At 43.2% G+C, this 20,852-nt stretch overlaps 1 protein-coding gene across 2 annotated transcripts in view; it reads left to right on the forward strand.

Moving 5' to 3' along the window:
* Window positions 1–20,852, forward strand: part of ME1 (malic enzyme 1) — a 110,838-nt gene that overhangs the window by 13,276 nt on the left and 76,710 nt on the right. For both annotated transcript variants that reach the window (XM_084754095.1, XM_084754094.1), the window contains exons 2-3: window positions 3,827–3,960; window positions 5,931–6,080. In XM_084754095.1, the coding sequence (XP_084610221.1) occupies window positions 3,827–3,960; window positions 5,931–6,080 (284 nt within the window). The remainder of the gene's footprint in view (window positions 1–3,826; window positions 3,961–5,930; window positions 6,081–20,852) is intronic.

A 20,852-nucleotide genomic window follows, 5' to 3' on the forward strand; every position in this document is an offset into this window, starting at 1 on the left:
GAGTTCTGTAGGGTGTGGAGGCACCTTGTCTGTGTGTGGTGAGTTCTGTAGGGTGTGGAGGCACCTGGTCTGTGTGTGGTGAGTTCTGTAGGGTGTGGAGGCACCTTGTCTGTGTGTGGTGAGTTCTGTAGGGTATGGAGGCACCTTGTCTGTGTGTAGTGAGTTCTGTAGGGTGAGGAGGCACCTTGTCTGTGTGTGGTGAGTTCTGTAGGGGTGGAGGCACCTTGTCTGTGTGTGCAGTGGGTACTCCAGGCTTTCGAAGCACCTCCTTTGTTTTCATGAGTGTGTGATTAGTTAGGACTCTGGGATATGGAGGCACCTTGCTCATCTTCTCTATTGAGCATTTGAATTTCTCTTAGGTTATTTGAAGTTTCTTTGTGATTGCTAACTTTTCACTTGCCTTTCTGGTTTGTAATATTTCTTTTCTGCTAAAGAAAAAAAATTGGGTGTAGTTACAGAAAAATTTTGAATTTAAACCACGCAAGTTCTCTGGGAACATTAGAGACGGTCATTGCAGATTTGTTTCCTGATAAGTTCCTGCTGACTCAGCGAATCTCCCCTGCATTTCCTGCAGTAGTTGTGTTTACATGTAGACTTGTAACACAAGCCCCTCTTGCTAGCAGTGTAATTCTGACTTCTGCATAACAGGCTTAGATTTCTCGGCAGCTGTGAGGAACCCGGAGGCGTCATTCTGTTTGCTGCCATTTGCAGTGCAGCAATGCCCCTCTGCTGTCTGATGATCGCCACTGTTTTTTGTTTGTTTGTTTGTTTGTTTTGTTTTTATTTTTGGAGACAGGGTTCCTCTGTTACACAGAGCCCTGGCTGTCCTGGACTCTCTTTGTAGACCAGACAGGGAGGACAGAGATTTGCTTGTCTCTGCCTCCAGAGTGCTGGGATTACAGGCGTGAGCTAACACGCAGGCTTGAGTGCAAGAGTCTTGAAGGAGTAAGAAAAGGAAAAGACAGGAGAAAAGCTCAGATTGGATTTAGAGTGTGAGGGCGCCCAGAGAGGATTAGCATTGCAGGGGGTCTGGAAACCTGATCTGCGTGTGGACATTTAACCTTTCAACTTGACAAATTTGGCAGAAGTCAGAAGCAAGTTAGACCCCGTATGTGTACTCTGAAGCCATCGTTCATTTTACAAGCTCTGCAAAATTGTTTCCGTAAAATTGTCCTAAAATAATGCCTCTACTAATTACAGTAAATAAAATCATTTATTATCTTAAAAGTTTCAGGGGCTCTAGGATTTGTTTTCTTATTTATTTCTTACTATTAATTATTATTACTGTTATTCTTTGTACTTCCTAAAGGGCCACAAAATAATATGAGCCCAATAATGGAGCCTTCTTTTTCCTCTTAACTTGTTGGCCCATTTCCCCAGATTTCTAAGCCATGATTATTTTTTTTTAAAGCAGATTACTTGGTTCTTTAGTGTGTCTGTGACTATTTGGCGAACAGTATAGGAGTCTGCAGTTAACTAGACATCAAAGACTGTGAGGAGGTTTCCAGATGGCATCCTCATCTGCATGGTGTACGGCGAACAGTACAGAGGTCTGTCAGATCAGACCAGATGCAGACGAATGTAGATAAAAGACCTGGCTAACGATCTGAGTAAAGATGGCCGAGAGCCACTGTTACTTGAGGAGAGGGCATGTGTTAATACTTCTGAGCACAAACTGTGTTCTCAGGATGCCATAGTTTGGTTGGTATTTTGCAGACACCTTGTAACAGCATGTAGCATCATTCAGTGCTTTCTTGTTTCTCTGAGGAAGTTGTATTTATTTGAGTTTTTTTCCTAACATTTTCTCCCTCCTCCCAGTTAGAAAAAAATGTCCAAGTTTCTCTTCTTTTTCTCACACACACACACACACACACACACACACACACACACACACACGTATGTATATATGTATATATACAATTGAAAATTTGTTACCTTATTTCTCCATCTTACAGATGATTCATGCACAAATTTCCCTTTCTGATTGCTTCAGATTTAAAAGTAGTTTTACCAGAATGAATACTGTAGTCAGTTTTCTGAAAAGCATTTTATAGTTCTCAAAAATGTTAGTGTCTTTAAAATTAAAAATGAAAATGTGTTGTGTATGCAATAAATTGAGTCCTCACTATGGCAGGATTCAAGAGTCACTGTCCCTCATTGCATCAGCATTCAGGTACAGAGGGAGTACCTGATGCTCATGTACTTAGTGTATGTGATCCTGTCCATCTGGGCTGTCAAGAAACAGTCGCATCACAAGGTACAAGCCTTCCATAGTCTTGGGGCTGCAGTGGTAGAATATTATGGACTGGGTTTTTTAAATGCGAGGTATGCAACTGGGCACGGTGGTGCACACCTGTAATCCCAGCACTTGGGGAGGCAGAGGCAAGCAGATCTGTGTTTGAGGCCAGCCTGGTCTACAAAGCGAATCCAGGACAGCCACGGCTACACAGAGAAACCCTGTCTCGAAAAAAAGCCCATACCAAACCGAACCATCATTTTCCATGGTGTCCCCCCAGCATTAGGTGTAGGAGTTGTGTTCTAGACCTGCCAGTTGGGGCCAGCTGCTCTGCGACTCTGATCACTTGTCGTCTGCATTTTGATTGGTTTCTGTAATGGTCCCCATCTGCTGCAAAGGGAAGGTTTCTTTGGAAAAGTGATAAGAGCCACACTTATCCGCGGGTTGGAGGATAAATGTTTAGGATGCAGTTAGGAATTAGGATGGTATAGCAAAGTCGCAGGTGTAGGTTCTGTAAGCTCCATGCCCTCACTAGTAGCCTTGGGTAATTGGCTCAGTCTCTAGTACTAGGCATGCTTGCCCTCCAGTTAAGCGGGCCTTAAATCCAGTGACAGAGCTCTCGGTTACTGGACAAGGTATATGTGCCAGGATTGCACCCTTAGGTGTCTCTGGCCGTGATGGTCACTGTCACGATTTATAACTGCATAGGACTATTGGTTGCTCCTCTCCCTTGGAAGCCTGCAGAGCACCTTCCAAAACTATGAAAAATAGTCCTCTGGGAGGCTCCTTTCCCGTTAGATCCAGCTCGAGTCTACTGGGTTTTATGTCCAGAGTGCATGCATAGAAGGATAAAAACATGGGGGATTTGGGCTTTGGGGAGCAATTAGTGTAACCAGGATTGCATAAGGATAGTAGGCGATCACCTGAGAAGGGGAGGGGTTGGAACAGGTCCCCGAGAACCATGCAGTTTATTCCCTGACCTAGTTCAGAGTTGGACCTGCAGCAGGTGTCAGCTGACCTACTTCTGTTCACATTTAAAAATAGATAGCTATTCATTTTTACATTTTCTAACATCAATGACTTTCGTTTTTGTGTGCACATGTATGTAGTATGTATACTATATGTACTTGTGCGTTTGTGTATGTGTGTGGATTTGCATGCACATGTGTGCACATGCATATGGAAGTAGGTAGACTTTCAAGCTTATTTTTTTGACACAGGATGGCTCACTGATTGGCTGGCCAGCAGGAGGTCCACCAGTCTCCTTTTCCCTAGTGCCAGGGTTCCAGACGTGTGGTACCAGGCCAGACTTTGATGTGAGTGCTGGGCATCGCAGCTCAGGTCCCTGTGTTTACACAGCGGACACTTTCCTGGCCGAGCTCTCTATCTCCCGAGCCTCTCGTGTTTGTGCTTTTAGGTTCTGTCTCCACTCTCACCTCAGCATCTGGAGATAAGGAAGCAGATGGCTAGTGCACAGTTGGCTGCCTGTGCTACCGGCAGCGCGCCGTCCTGCCCTCGCTGGAGTCTGCGTGCCTCTGTGTTGTTTGTCTTTTTCTCCTCTCCAAATCAGCGTTTTCCTCTTCATCATAGGACTTGGCTTTTACTCTGGAAGAGAGACAGCAACTGAACATTCATGGATTGTTGCCGCCTTGCTTCGTCAGCCAGGAGATCCAGGTCCTTAGAGTCATTAAGAACTTTGAGCGTCTGAACTCTGACTTCGACAGGTATCACATTTCGGAACCTACTTCTCTCATGAAACTCTCTATGGTCTTTTGGGTTTTGTTTTGTTTTGTTTTTAAAAGGAAGTTGAGCTATTACATGAATAGTTAGTTAACTTTGAGGAGAATTTGTTTGCAAATACGGTGATTTTTTTTTTTAAAGCTATTTACTCTATGATCATTTGAATGCAATATTTCTTAAAGATTTATTTATTATTATGTACACAGTGCTCTGCCTGCATTTACACTTGGGCGACAGAAGAGGGCATCAGATCACATTATAGATGGTTGTGAGCTGCCATGTGGTTGCTGGGAATTGAACTCAGGACCTCTGGAAGAGCAGCCACTGCTCTTAGCCTCTGAGACATCCCTCCATGACCCCCCTCAAATGCAATATTGTTTTTATAACCTAATCTCAGTTTACCTTTCTCAAGATAATTTTTCTATAAGAAAAATAATGGGTGCTCATATTTACTTAATATGTTTTTGTATACACACAAACATTCTTATAAGAAGGAAGAAACATCCAAGAAAATTGCTGCCCTCGTTTCTAAAATTGCACAGTGGTCATCGCTGGTATCTCTAACTGCTGCTTTCTGGCGAAGTGTTGCATACTTTCAGCCCTGAACAGTCTGGGCCTTGGTAGTGGGTGCGAGTTTCTATCCGTGATACAGCAGGACAGGATCTGATGGCAGGAAGTGGGGCCGTACTTGTCAAACTCTCGTGGGAAACGATGTTAGTCCCTTCTAGGACAGCTTTCTTAGTGACCCAGCTGCCTTCTGCTGATGTGACCTCTTGAATTTGCCAGCACCTTTCCAATGGACACATTGGAGACCAGCGTTCTGCACAGCATCGCACACTTACATGATCTCTAATCCATACCAGAAATCAACCCAAAGGACCTATTATTTAGATTGTTAAACACAGTTTTTCAAAACTTCTCAGTTTTATAAAGTAGTTTAAATTTTATCGAAGGTTACAGGTAACACAAGAGGGGTTGTGATTAGGAAGATAACTAGACCAGAAATGCTTCTACACCGAGAAAGGCCATTAAAAGCTGGGTGCAATGGTGCATCCAGTCAATCCCAGCACTCAGGCAGAGGCAGGTGGATCTCTCTAAGTTCCATGCTGGCCTGGTCTATGTAGCGAGTTCTAGGCCAGCCAGGACTGCATAATGAGACTGTCTCAAAAAAGAAAGGGAGGAAGGAAAGGAGGAGCTATTAGTTTGCTTCAGTGCGTGGTTAAACTCTCCTGTGATAGTTTCCTCTTTTTTAATTATAAAGACTACGTCTGCCCAAGAACTGAACAGAATTGTTATTTCAGGAGTAATAGTAATGTTTGAGTGATAGTAATCAAATTTAAATGTCCTCGTTCTTTGGGACGTTGAGGTTTTTTTGTATGTATACATTTGTGTGTGTGTGTGTGTGTGTGTGTGTGTACACGAGTGTATATCTGTGGCTTGCACGTGTGGAGGCCAGGGGTTGACGTTGGCTATCTTTCTCTGTAGTTATTCACCTTATTTTGTGAGCCAGGGCCTCTCACTGAACCCAGAGCACACTGCTTGGCTGACCTGGCTGGCTAGGGGGCTCTGGGATCCACATGTCTGTAACCCCAGGGTCCAGGTTGTCTGTGTGGACTGCTGAGCGCAGCCTTTGCATTGTTGCCAGAGATCCAAATGCAGACCCTCAGGCTCTGCCCCTGTGGAGCCAGCTCCCCAGCCCCTTGAAGGATATTTCTAAAAAAACCTTTGCTATTTTTCTTAAGGCAGGGGTCTCACTGTGTCACCCAAGTTGTCCTTATATCCAGTCCTGCCTGTGTTGCTGAGTATGAGGATTAGAGGCTTATGCCATCCTATCTGGCTTGGTTGTACATGTTTTCTACTTGACTAGAGGTGTACTGTGTACTTGGTTGAAATTAGATTTCTAATAGCCATTTTGACGGTTGGAGGTTGATCTGATTGTGCCTCATTTGCCCAGGTATCTTCTGTTGATGGATCTGCAGGATAGAAATGAGAAGCTATTTTATAGTGTGCTGATGTCTGACATTGAGAAATTCATGCCTATTGTTTACACTCCCACCGTGGGGCTCGCATGCCAGCAATACAGTTTGGCATTCCGGAAGCCAAGGTATGTGACCTTTTATTTTAAATACAATTTTCATTTTATCTTTCTGTGCATTTTTATTTTGTAATTAACATCAGTTGTATCAATTTATCATACAGAACATGTGTGAATTGTGAAATGGTTAAATTGAACAAATTAATATGTACATTATCAATTATATTTGGCAAGTATTCAAGTTAGTTAAAGTAGGTATTATCAGTGATTTTTGGCAAGAACACCAAAACCAGTCTCTTTAACAATATCAAGAATATAATATGTTGTAGCCTAGAGAGAGCTGGCTCAGCGGTTAATAGGTCAAAGTGTTCTTGGAGGGGACCTGAGTGTGATTTCAGTTCTCAGCTGCCACCCTGGGCAGCTCACAACTGCCTGTCGCTCCTGTTCCTGCGGATTCAACACTCTCTTCTGGCTTCTTTGTGCAGGGCAGCTGCGTTCATGTTCATATACACATTTATGTTTAAACCCTAAGATTTTAAGGGATTAAATAAATAATTGAAATATGTTTTCATTAACTGTAGTCACTGTGGTACACAGCAGGTCTCTAGAACTCCTTACCTAGTTGAAATTCTGCATTATTTGGCAGGCATGTCCTAACCTTACACCAGATCTTCTGGCCGCTGATGGCTCCTGTTCTGTGCCCTGTGCTGTGAGTGGGACTGTTAGGGTTTGCACCCACCAGTGGGTGTGTGCACAGTACCAACCTTTCTGCGTTTGCCTTGTTTCACTTAACATACTGTCCCCCACATTCACCCAGGGTTTTACGGTGACATGATACTCTGTTTCTTTAAGGCTGAGTGGTATACCCTTCTGTGTGTATCTTCATCAACTCATTTGTTACACAACTTAAGTGTGATTCTGTATCATGTGGATGGTGAATAATGCTGCAGTGATACCTATTTGACAGGCTGATGTCGTCTGCTTGGTATACACGCTCAGTAGTGAGACCGATGCTTTGTTTGAACTTTTTGAGGAACCTCCACATTGTTCTGTCTACTGGCAGTGTTAATTTCTCACTTCCAGCACTGGGCACTTCCCTTTCCATTCCTACCCTAGCCAACATGTGTCTCATCATTTTGAGGATAGCCATCTTCAAAGGTATCAAGTGATTAGCATTTATTGATGCTCGTGTTGAATAAATTTTCATATACCTCTTGTCATTCATCTGCCTTTAGTTTTTTTAAGGATTCATTTATTTTAGTTAATGCATGTGCTTTGCCTGCATGAATGTATGTGCACCACATGCATTCCTGGGGCCATTGGAATTAGACAAAGGCGTAGGATCCTTCTGACGCTACTCCTAGGATCACAGGCGTGCGCTACAATGCCTGGTTTATGCAGTGCCACAAATGGAACTCAAAGCTGTGTGTTTGCTAGGTAAGCACTTTGTCAGCTAAGCTGTGTGTCCCTAGCTTCCCAGATTAATGCTTATAGGGCATTCCTTACAAGGGCATCCTACACCTAATATTTGCTAAGGGAAAAAGCTGCAATATCCATTCAATGGTTTTGTGTGACATTTCTTCTCTTTGAAATAGACACTTTGTATTGGCTTTTAGGATGTCATGGATAATCATTTTTCAGAATGTTGTTGAGCTTGCTTAGGTCGTCTTGTTGCCATGTGCCCTCAGCACTTTGATTCCTATAGGATTTCCAATTTGGTGTTTCTCTGTGGTTATGATAGCACATTTAATTATGGCTGACCTTTACACAGATGGCAGAGACAGATCTTTCTGTGTTGCTTGAATTACTTACTAATATATCTTGTGAAACTTTTCAGAACGCCTCACACAAATTAATTATACGGGTGTATAAAGCAGACCTATAGAGTTTCCTTGGAAGTATTTCTACTTGCTATATATTTTAAACTTTAAAAGTTAAAATTTAATTTTACATGAATGAGTGTTTTGATTTGTGGCACACACCTTTAATCCCAGCACTCAGGAGGCAGAGGCAGGTATATTGATGTGAGTTCAAGGCCAGCCTGGTCTACAAAAGGAGTCCAGGACAGCCAAGGCTACACAGAGAAACCCTGCCTCAAAAAACAAAACAAAACAAAACAAAACAAAAAAGAAAATGCATTTTCCAAAAAAAATTCTCAATATTTTCTAGTACTTTTGACTTCATCTCATTATACTATATATTTGATAATCATGTTCTTACTTTGATAGTCTTTGATGTCTTTCTAGAACCCTAGAAAGAGTTCAGTCATAACTAGGTAATAACATTCTAGGGAGACAGGGCTCGCTCTCAATCCCAGTCTGGATTTTTTTTTTCCCTGTGTAGGCTAAGATGCCATCAGACTCACAGAGCCCTGCCTCCAGCTGTGGAGCTTGGATTCCAGGTGTGCACCACCACACTAGTCCCGAAAGGTCATCAGCACAAGTTATTTTTGCAGTCCTGCTGAGGAGGCCCAGCCCCTGGCTTGTGCTCAATGTGCCCTTTCTGCTGTCTCATTGAAACAGTAACTTAGTAGTATCCCGTTCGTGCTCTCTTACAGAAAACGTTAAGTAATGATGATTCATCATTTTCCCTGCTGTTTGAGCATATTACTTTAGTAGACGGATCCTCATAAATAATTGACCCTGAAGGGAATGCAACTCCAACAAATCAGGCTTTGAGAAAGGAGAATTTTGGTTAAGTACAGACAGCCTGAGGTGCGTAGCTTTTTAAGTAGTCATCTTTAGGTGGCGATCCACTGGTCTGATTTTGGCAAACAGGTGGAGCTAATACAGGTTATTGAAAACAGTTTAACAAGCACAACAAGCATTTTCTAGGATGACCAGACTAGCACTAGTGGTTCACCAAAAGTTAAGGTGAAAACAGTGTTCATCGCTCAAGTCAACTAGAGAAAGCCTTAAGTACAAATAATAGAATTTTTCTTGCCTTCAGAGCTGCCTAGAGTTAATGCTTGCTTTGCAGGTTTTTAGAGGGTGGGGACTGGGCATAATACAAATGACACAGCTGGAATAATCTTCAACGCAAAGGAGCTGCCCGTCAAAGGTGGTTATGGTTAATGCTATTGTAACAACTCCCAGCATTTTTGACATCTAAATGGATGCTATTGTTCACCAGCTTTAAAAGAGTAGAGTATGTTTGCAAAGGAGAAAGAACATTCTAGAAGTCAGTTGAATGTGTGGACTAGCAATTTAGTAAATGAAGTATTTAAAGATTCTGAATTTTGGGGTTTTTTAAATTTGTTTTTTGTTTCTTTGTTTTTGTTTCTGGAAACAGGGTTTCTCTGTGTAGCCTTGACTGTCCTGTACTCACTTTGTAGACTAGGCTGGCCCCAAACTCACACTGACCCGCCTGCCTCTGCCTCCCGGAGTGCTGGGGTTACATGTGTTTGCCACCACACCCAGCTAGATTCTGATATTTTTATTGTAATTTATCTTTATCTTTGAGAATTTCATACAGGTATATAATGGAATATGATCATATCCACCTCAGTTTCTCTTTTCTTACTTCCTCCATCTCCCTCCAATTTTCACGACTCTCCCCCTTCTGCTAATCCAGTTAGTGCTGTCCGAACATGCACGGGTTTGGGGCCATTCCCTAGAGTAGGGGAAGTCTTCCCGAGGGAGGGTGGCAGTATCCTAAAAGTGATTATCCCTCTGTGTGTGTGACACTATACCGAGGGAGACACGAATAAACGTCTTCTCAGCCCAGATAGGGAACTGATGGCACACCAAAGTACAGATGCCGCCGGAGTCCAACGTGACGAAACAATCAGTCTGAATGGGGTTACTTACAGGAGCAGAAGTGACTTCTGCTACTTCACCAAAGTAGCCCAGCACGGGTCACCATCGTGAGAGCTGAAAACCTGGTGCAGTCAGCTCCGCAGCTTGGGGAGTATCCTTTACTGAGTGTTTAGTTTGTCTCTGTTTCTTCCAGGCATCTTCGTTCGTCTGAGCGAGTCTCCCAGCAGTCCTTCCTGCTTACACATGCTTGGGGAAGGGGAAGCCTAGTGAATCGGGTCAGTTTGGGGGACTTCCTAAAGCCATCAAGTTGTTCGCTTCTGCGGGATTGAATGTTTCAAGTCCCCATTTAACATCCTATGTCTTAACCTTCTATGGGAGCTCCACTTAACTCTCCTCTCCAGCAGTACTCCACTGCTTATAGCTCCCAAGTAGGGGTGACACCAGAGAAGACCTCCGTCTATTTTATGGAATTTTTACAGTCAAGCTTCTAATATTTTAGTCTGCACATTATATACGCTACACAAATTATATCTGTGTAGTTTTGACAATGATGAAGAGTATCAGTGTTGATTGTTGAAGAGATTCAGTTAGTAGGATTTAGGTTTTGCTTTATTTTTTCCCTAGAAAAATCTTTTTCTTCTCAGCGCTGGGAATTGAACCCCAGGGCTTTGCATATATTAAGCAAGTGCTCTTTCACCCTCTACCTCTTCTGGAAAATTCTTATCAGGGAATGTGGTGAGTGCTGAGACGGAGGCTGTGTCGCCCTGTCTGTCCTAGAAGTGACTATGTAGAACAGGTGGTCTGGAACTTATAGACATCCATCTGTCTCTGCCTTCCATGTGCTGGGAGAAAAGGCATGTGACTTCATGCCTGACCTGCTGGAAAGTTCTTAAAGAAATGTACATCAGGAGCTATTAAGATGAACCACAGTAAAATATTAAAATGCCTTTGCTGTAGTTAGTGTTTATATACCAGCTCCCTTCAGGATTGCAAAACATTCTTGGAGCAGTCATTAATCAATAATACCTGAACTTTCTTAATTTGTTATGAGGGAGAATATGTGATAAATACAGATATTACCATGACCTGGGTTTGAAATAGAGATGGTTACAATAATGAGTCTAGGTCCAAATCTTAAGAGAAGGGTGTCCTCTTTAATTGATTTGTGAAATAACAATAAAAAAAGAAGCTTAAAATAATATTTAACAAAATCACCGAGGCTGGCATTCCTTCAACCAAATAATGTGTCTGTTACGTAGTGTGGAACGTAACTGTATTAACCACAAAATGAATGTCTAATTGAATAGAAACTTTCATACTGTTGAAGTGATGTGTCATATAGGTGTATGGTACTAATTTTATTTAAGTTAAAACTACTTTAATAGCTCAGTAACTGGATTATAAAATAAGCGTGTGTTGCTTATGGAAGGGCACCTGGTTTCGTGGCCAGTTTGAGTAAGTTCAGACTACATGCTCAGCCTTTGAAATAACCCGTGGTATTGTCTTAGTCAAATCAGAGGCTGTAACAAATGGCCATAAATGTAGTGACTTCTTCACAAGAGAGGCTTCTCTCTCCTACTCCTGGAGTCTGTGATCAAGGGTCATGTGGTTGAGTGTGGAGAGGACTGTCTTCTGGGTGTGGATCACTGTCTGGGTGCTTGTTATGTCTTCATGTCATAAAACAGAGCAGTCTGAAGCTTTGCTTAGAGGTGCCTACAGGTACTAATCCTAATCCTGGCCTTAAGAGCTCCACCACCTGATCATGTCAAAAAGGCCCCGCCTCTTCACACCTTAACACTGGGGCTGAGATGTAGGGAGTGCGAGCAGCCTCAGTGTCTTGCAGCCACCCAGTAGTTTAAACACTGCTCTACTTATTACTGAGACATCAAAATGCAAACGTCCAGGTAATCCGGTGCCCAGGGGCCCTGGGATCCCTACCACAGGCAGGTGGAGCTGGCTTTTAGAAAATGGCCAGGTGGGTGTTGATTGGAAGCAGCATTGTGGACTCAGGTGTTGCCAGCTAGCAGAGCTGCCCTGATGAGCCAAGGCTGTACGTACTTGTATGTGCTTTTCTTGATTTAAGCCACATTAGAATTGTCAGACACAAGCTGGTTGTGGTGGCACACAGCTTTACCTGGGGACTCAGGAGACAGAGGCAGGTGGATCTCTTCCGTTTGATGCCAGCCTGGTCTACAGAGTGAGTTCTAAGCCAGCAAGAATGACATAGTGAGAGCCTATTCAAAAAAAAAAATTAAAAAGTTAGATATGTTAAGGTGACATTTTAGAACCAGGAAGTATAATAACCTCATACCTCTCACTTAGCCTATAAACTTTAGAAATTCTTATAAACATCAAAGCACTGATTTTATTTTTAATGCTTTCAGAAGAGTAATATGTTATAAGATGTTGAGCAACTTTTGCTGTTCACTTGTAGAAACACCTTTGGTTTTTTGGTTTTTGTGGGTTTTTTGCTTTGTTTTGATTTTTCATTTACACGGGTTCTATACAGGTGCTCCTTTTCATTTGTCTCATTACTTTTAAAATAAGCTCAGAGTTTGCATTGATTGTGTTCTCAGGTTTTTAGAGAGTGCCGCAGTGGATGTTTGAATGTCTGAACGAGACAGGTCTTAACTGTTGGTCAGTGGAGTTTTGGCCAGTTCTTTAGAAAAAGATGATTGTCCCTGGCAGCGGAGACACCGGTGGGGAAGATCTCTGGAGCTATAAGTTCAAAGTTTTCTTTTCCTGAGCAGGACAGATGCTGCGTTTATGAAAATGTGTGTGTGAGACTAAGTGGGAGTGAGCTTGAGTCTCTGGTACCATAAGTACCAGGAATTCGGTGTGTGCCCAGAAGGAGTTTAGAATTCCCAAGTATTTTCTTTCTTAAGCATCGCCTTAATTAGGAAAAATGTGGAGAATGGAAAAAATGCAGACGGGACTCAGGCATCAGTTCTTTACATCAAGATCTAAGGGTCGGCCAAGTTTACGCATAGACACATAAATCTCCTTGGCAAGGCAGGGAGGGAAACGTACCTCCCGCTGTAAAAGCCGTCAGAAACAGAACCCCCAGCTCAGCGAGTCTCCATCGCGGCTAGAGGATTCACATGTGGAAAGCTGGAGTGGAAATTCAAGTTTCAGATCCAAAAGTAATTCTGCTTCAATCTGTGTGGTACATCCAGGTGTTTTGCCGTAAGTCTACGTGTAGCATACGGAGAATTCAGAAACAGTTTGCCAAGCTAGTGCTCACGAAGACATACACATTTAGTTACTTCCCTACTTACAGGAACGCACACACTAGAAATGGGAATTGTAAAGCTTAGTCTTCACTTCTAAAAATAATAAACTGAAGAGAGGCCGTGGTTATTAGATCGTTTTGTGTCATACGTTCTTACGCCTGGAATAGTTCATGTATTAGATAACCATGGTTTTGATGGCTCACTGTGTCCAGAGAGGCTGACTGGAGCAATAGCAGTTATTAAACCTGGTCATCTGAGGGTGGACTGGAGGAAGGATGAAATGCAGACCTCAGGCCTTGAGTCCCCTTCGTGTGGGAGGCAGCGTGCATTTTCATAGGCTAGCCATAAAAGGGAGCGCTGCGGTGCTGCACGGTCCTGCAGGACTACGGTACTTTCTGAGCTTTTCTGACCGGCTTTAGGAAATGCTTCCTCCACCTTCAAAACTGGAAATAGTTGAGTGATTTACGGATAGGCGGCCCCTGTTCTAAATGAGGTTCTGGTTTATTATGAACCACTGAATTCTAAGGTGACTCTTTTTTTTCTTTCTTTCTTTTATTGTATATCGAATTTATTCTGGTGCCATAAGGCTCTGTTTCTTTTCATTTCTGCTGGGATGTCCTTTTTTTTTTTTCCTTCTGTGCAGCCTCTGCTTCTGACCTAGGAGCCATTTGTGTTCCTGCTCAGTGAGGACCACCTGAAGGTGGCAGGCGAGCTCTTGTGTGGGTTAATCTGACCATAGGCTGTGGAAGTTCATTGGTGCATTTGTGTGGCTTGTTCTCCTGGATATGGTCAGTGACTAGAGAATTTACGTCTCAACCTTGAACCCAGTGTCGCTCTCTGCCCGTGCAGCCAGGGTTCCACACTCTGTTTTGCCTAGCCCCACTGTCTGGCCTGGGGACATGTAGTGAGTCCTCCACTGTACACAGTGGAGCACATCTTGCCTCTTTTTATTTATTTATTTCTCTTTTAGAGATTTATTTATTTATTTATTATTTATACAGTGTTCTGCCTGGGTGTGTGCCTACATGCCAGAAGAGGGCATCGCATCACGTTGTAGATGATTGTGAGCCACCATGTGGTTGTTGGGAATTGGAATCAGGACCTTTGGAAGAGCAGCCAGGGCTCTTAACCTCTGAACTGTCTCTCAGCCTCACATCTTGCTTCTTCAAAGTGACCTCGTTGAGATAACTTGTTAGCTTTTTAAATGTGCATACCCCTGCTGGCCAGGGCAGTGTCACACATTCCCATGAAGTGAGCACAAAGATTTGAACCTCTTGGTTTGCATGGCTTTGTGGGAGGGTTTTCTGGGTCAAGAGTAAGGAACTGTTTTCACAGATCACCTCAGGGCACATTTAGGAAGCAAGCTGCTCACTTTTAGTTTAAAATTCTGTGTGTGTTTAAACATAGCATACACATTAGCACATTCTGTGTGTGTTTAACATTGGATACACATCAGCACTTTCTGTGTGTGTTTAAACATAGCTTACATATATCAGGACTTTCAGGGGTTGTGAACCTCTTCTAAAGTGGCCTAAGACATTAGTTAAATAACTATAAAGGGCTGAGTGTGATGGTGCCTTTAATCCCAGCACTTGGGAGGCAGAGACAGGGGGAGCTCTGAGTTTGAGAACAGCCTGGTCTACAGAATGAGTTCCAGGACAGCCAGGACTACACAGAGAAACCCTATGCCAAAACAAAGCAAAACAACAACAACAACAACAAAACAAACAACCCCCCCAAAAAAACAAAAAAAATCAGAACAAACAAACAAACAAAAAACTCTCAAGGAGTTCAGTTAAAACTTTAATTGCAATTTTGAGATCTATCAAAATAGTATACTTTCAAACAAGAGGAATTCATAATTATTTAATGATTCAAGTTTTCACTATATCCCCTAACAAACTTTTGATTACAACAGCATTGTAATTTTATTCAGTTGTGCTCTGGCTATATCACTCGAATGACTAAAGCCAAATGTTGGTATTTTCTCACATATGTGACACTCCTTAGATCTAGGTTTTGTATGCTCGTTTAGGCTCTTTGCTCCCGGCATGCTTTTACTCTCGTTATATGTTCTCCCTAATGGGTTGTAGCTATCAAAAGCAAAAGCATTAGGAAGCATTTTCTGAGACAGTGCTACTCCTCACCGTGGCCCTGACCGGAGTTAGCGGTGGAAAGGACGCAGCAGCGTCCAGAGTTGTAGCCAGCCTTGCTATCCTTCCTTGCTTGCTGCCGAGTGTGCCTCTCAAAATCTAGACACTGCATGACAACTTAATCTATATTTAATATCGCCCATCTTTCAAAATATTATTGTGAATGTTTAATAAGAAAAGCATAAGTGAACTCAACAACTTTAGCTTAATACTGTTTTATTGTATATTTCATACTCACATTAGTAAACTTTGTAAGATAGTTGGCAAGATTCCAAATTACGTAATTATCTGTTCAGTTTATAGAAGTTACTAAGTTTATATATATATATATATATAAAGAAATTTTCCTTTCAACAGTGTAACTCATGGTCTTAAATATGATTGGCAGATGAATGAGTGGTGTGCACAACAATTTGAAATGCACCATATTTTATATATTTAAAAATAGTGTGACTGTGAATTAAAACATTTGCACTGTAAAATAAGATAATTTGTTTTAAAATCTAAAGAGGTATATGCAAACGTGTGTGTGTGTGTGTGTGTGTGTGTGTGTGTACGTGTGTGTGTGTACACCCTTCATTCAAAAAGGTTAATGTTTTTTACTTTTGCCAAATGTATGCATCTATATGATGAGATCCGTGTTACCATAGGACTCTGTATAGTTGTTTAGACCATGGGTGGTGTGCTGGAGTTCATCAGCACAGTCTATTTATTTATAGTTAATTAAGTGGGCAGACATCCTATTTTTAAATGAGTATGAGGAAGGAATTTAAAATTATTTTTATATATACTTTGAGTTCACATTTGTTGGAAATACTATTTATGCAGAGGTAGAGTCAGTAATATTTAGTTATTTTTGGTTTTAGTTTTAAAATGTTTACTTTATAAGTTGTCAATCATTCCAAGGAAAGTATCACCAGGCTGGACTTCATGGAGCGAGGGAGGGGGGGGCGACAGGTAAAATGATTATGTGAATGAAAATAGAGACTAGAGGGAGAGACTATTTCCTTGTCGTCAGTGGGGAAAGATGCACTTATCCCTGCTGTGACTTGAGGTGCCGGGATGGGTTGGTACCCCTTGAGGGACTCCCCTTCTCTGGGGAGGAGGAGAGGGGGACATCAGAGGAAGGAACAGGAGGGTGGGACAGGAGGAGAGGAAGGAGGGGGTGGGATCAGGCTGTAAAGTGATTAAATTAATCAATTTTTAAAAAAGAAATTGGCTTTCTGTTTTCTTGTTGTTGGTTTTTCTGTTTTGTTTTGTTTTTGTTTTTGCTTTTTCGAGACAGGGTTTCTCTGTATAGCCTTGGCTGCCCTGGACTAACATCGTAGACTGTGCTGGCCTCGAACTCACTGGGATCCACCTGCCTCTGGCTCCTGAGTGCTGGGATTAAAGGCGTGTGCCACCACCACCACCTGGAAAAATTGGCTTTCTGATAAGTGACTGCATCAGAGCTTCTGGGTCCAAGCTGAAAAGCCAAGGAAGGGCTGACCCTACAGCTCAGGGAAGGGCTGACCCTAGAGCCCAGGGAAGGGCTGACCCTACATCCCAGGGAAGGGCTGACCCTACATCCCAGGGAAGGGCTGACCCTACATCCCAGGGAAGGGCTGACCCTACATCCCAGGGAAGGGCTGACCCTACATCCCAGGGAAGGGCTGACCCTACATCCCAGGGAAGGGCTGACCCTACATCCCAGGGAGGGGCTGACCCTACATCCCAGGGAAGGGCTGACCCTAGAGCCCAGGGAAGGGCTGACCCTACATCCCAGGGAAGGGCTGACCCGAGAGCTCCCAGTGACAGAAGTTCCTCTGCTTAGGGGCAGTATTTACATTTCTAGCAGGACTTTTAAGCTTTTGTAATGGTGCAACATTATGGAGAGTAATTTAAGGGCTATATAGTAAATGTTAATCTTAAAAATGACCTTCTTAGCTGGGTGTGTTGGTGCATACTTTTAATCCCAGCAGGTGGATCTCTGTGAGTTCAAAGCCAGTCTGGTCTACATAGTGAGTTACTGGGCAACCAGGGGTATGTGGAGGGACCCTGTCTCAAACAAAACCAAAACCAAAACCAAAGGAACAAACAAATGACCTTTGTAGAAACATCTAAAATGGCGCTAGCCAAAGCTGACACATGAAAGAAGCTATTGTTCCCCAAACAATGTTGAGCCTACTCATTTTGGGCTGTTTTCTACCTTGGGTCTGAATTCTTCAGAGAAGCTTCTTGGACATTTCCTTAACTACCACTTTTCAGATGTTAATGATGCATTTCTTAATGAACATTAATCTACGAACTACAGAATGCTAGCTGAGTGCGGTGGTATATGTCTGTAATCCCAGTACTCGGGAGGCAGTGGCAAGCAGATCTCTGTGAGTTCGAGGCTAGCCTGGACTACAAAGAGAGTCCAGGACAGCCAAGGCTACGCAGAGAAAACCTGTCTTGAAACAACCAAACAAACAAACAAACAAACAAAAAATGAAGATGAGAAAGAAATACAGAGTGCTTATCATGTTTGCTTCCTCCAAAGGGCAAAATTTTCATAAGTATTTCATGAGAATGTGGCTCTACTATAGTTTCATTAATTTTTATGTTAATTAATTAATTGTGTGTGTGCACCTGCACACATGTGCCGCTGTGCACATGGGCATCAGCACACACTGGTCTTGAACAACTTGTGTGCGTTGGCTCTCTTCTTTTACACATGGATCTAGGGATTACACACAGGTTGTCAGGCACCTTTAATAACAAAGGCATAAGTGAACTTGACCCACTGAGCCATTTCTGTAGCCCTGTCTCGTTTTCTAAAGTTTCTAACTTCGAATGACAATAATTTGATATTTAAACCCAGTTTTATGAACTGTCCGATAACAACTTCCAGCCCTCAGTTTCCTGCAGAGTCTCTTCCTGCTTCTTCCCAGGCCTGCCGCTTCTTCAGACACTTTTTGTGCGTCCTCTGTTTTCACTATTTCTTCTCTTTTTCTCTACCAGGAATTCCATGAGCGTCTCCAGCATGCCAGGCCCTTTTACTAAGCACTGAGTCAATCAAAATATATTTCTTGTCCTTGCGGACGAGAATTTACACACAATCCCCAGGTGAACAAAGAGGTACACGAATGCAGTTTGTGTTACAGAGGAAATGCACAGCAGTGATGGTAACCAGGGAGTCCCTTTTATGATGCCTCTGAGGCTGTGTCTCCCAGATGATATTTCAGTTTATACGTGGAGGCTAAGGTGACGGGCGAAGGTCTGAGGCTTTTCTATAGTCAGAAGTTCTGGCATGGAGCGGGGTGGCATGGTAGGTATAAGGCAAAGGCCAGGTCGTGGTATGGTTTGTGCAATGGAAGCTCTTGAGTTATTTGAAACCAAGGACAGACAACAGCCTCCAATTAAAGTTTTAGAGGCTTGCTCTGACTTTTATATGGACAAAAGGCTGGGTGAAGTGGAAAGACCTGTAAGACTCGCAGGACTGAGTCCTCTTTCATCACCCAGTTGCTCTGAATGGACCTAATCCACTTAAGCTCTGGAGTAAGGAAGTCAAGCAAGGCCGCAGCTGACACAGTTGCCAACAGTGGCGGTTTGTCAATAGTCTTTAGTTCTACTGTAGTGGCTGTAAGTAGGTGAGGTGGCACGGATAATATATAACGCTAGTGCATTTATACCCCCAAGTGCATCCGCTGCAGGTCAGAGGCTCTGCTGGACTTAAGAAGCCTGTGAGCTTGCAGACTTAGTCCAGTTCGTTTTACTTGCAACCCTAGCCCCTCCTCCTGTGATCCTGTCGTCTGTTCACCACACATTTCCATCCTGAGCCAGCCCTTTCACCCCATCCCCCAAGGAAGAGTCAGCTAGACCGTGTGTTATCCCAACACTGAATCTTTCTCTCTTCAGTTCTGTGTACCTACTTTAACTTCACATATTATCACTGAGGGCGTTGGCGCACTGTGGCCAGCTTCTGGGTCCCCTGCTGCGAGGAGGTGAGCTCCAGCTGTTTTGGCTCTCCATTCTGTGGCCATAAGAATGTAAACACTCTGCAGCCTTAACCTCCGCGTCTCATGTGTTCCTCTCCACGTCCCCTGTGAGTTCATTGCCTCCCCATCTTACTTCCATGAGCTAAATCTAATATATGTCCCCTGTCAATAAAATTCTTTTCTTTCTTAATCTCCGCAACCAAACCTAGTGATCCATTTCACCCAAGAAAATGTTGATGTGGTGTTCTGCAGGGCTTATTCAGGGTCATGGATTCCAGCCTGTACTCTCTCTTACTTGTACTGTAAGAACTTCCAGGTCAACATCTCTACCCCATCCGTCCCCATGGTTACAGCACGCATTTCCAGATTTAAGTAGTTCCTCTTACAGGGCGCACAGTGACCCATGGCTACCCGACCCCAGCCCAGCATCCCTAACCTGAGGAACCCAGAGCCCCTAACTCGGACAGTACAATATTGTCTGCTTGGTTCTTTACGCGCCAAAGAAAGTAGTCAGCATCTCCTCACTCTTGTTCTGTTTTGTGTCCTGTCAAGTTTGTCACTTACCCGTGGGATCAATCTCATGACTCAGTCCCTGTTGCCAGTCTCTTAGATTGGGCCTTTCTCATTTCTTCTCCAAATTTTTGCACCCTCACCCAATCAAAATGAGTAGTTTGTTTAAAGGGTGTACCTAGTTATGTCAGTCCCGAGACTGAAATGACTGAATGACTGAGTCTCTATGCCCCAGTGACAAAAGGCCAAGCTCCTTCCTGTGACCTTGAAGGGGTTCTGCCATCTGGCCCCCCCTCTGCCTACCTTTCTGTTTTTCTCATTATCTTCTTTCCACACTCTCTGGTCCCCCACACCAAGTTGAGTGCTCCCCCCCACCACCCCCACTGCCACTGCCACCGCCACCACCACCAGAACAACCTAGGGACTTTCCCCGATCTGAATAACATTGCATGTGGTAACTGAATGGGTTGTTTTTTCCTTGTCACTCTGTGTTGACCTTTCTGTCCTGATGGTGGCGCTCCTCCCTCCCTTGGTGCCTTGAGTGTGCCAAGAGAAGTGCCCCTGCCTTCATTTAGCGGATAGAGCATGAATAATATTAGCAAACAAACGGTGTGTGCTTTAGACCTGAAATGCTTGGCTTGCGTCCCTGCTGTGTTGCTTGTTAACTCTGCGATCTCGGGTTTATTATGCCACAGATACTCGGTCTTTAGTTTCCTTGACTGTAAAATGAGTGTCATTACTCTGTTTGCATAAAATGATTCCTCTTGAAGCTGCCTTTCCATGGGAGGTGTATTGTAGAACTTAGAAAATTATTTCTCTGAAGTTCAGGTGAATCTACAGTTTCCAAATGTCAGATTCTTTTTATTAAACAGGATTTGTTTTCTAAGTATTGAATCTTCACTTAACACTGTGACAAATGGAGTTATAGCTGGACCACGTGATATAAAATGTAGTTAGTAAAATATAGGAAAATAGGAGTAACTTGGACCACTGGCTAGAATTGGATTTTTAGGACCAGAAGGCAAATGCAAATTATGTTTTATAAGCTTCATTTTTGGGCTGCGGAGATGGCCCAGTGGGCAAAAGCTCTTGCCACCCAAGCCTGACACTTTGGACCCCAGAACCCATGTAAAAGCTACACTCAGCAGTGCAAGTGTATGCATATGCATCTGAGTGCACCCCCGTGGGGGGATAGGAGACCAAGGCTGGAGAATGACCAGAAATTCTT

Source organism: Acomys minous (assembly GCF_964271855.1).
Source record: "Acomys minous genome assembly, chromosome: 13".
NCBI classification, from domain to species: Eukaryota; Metazoa; Chordata; class Mammalia; order Rodentia; family Muridae; genus Acomys; species Acomys minous.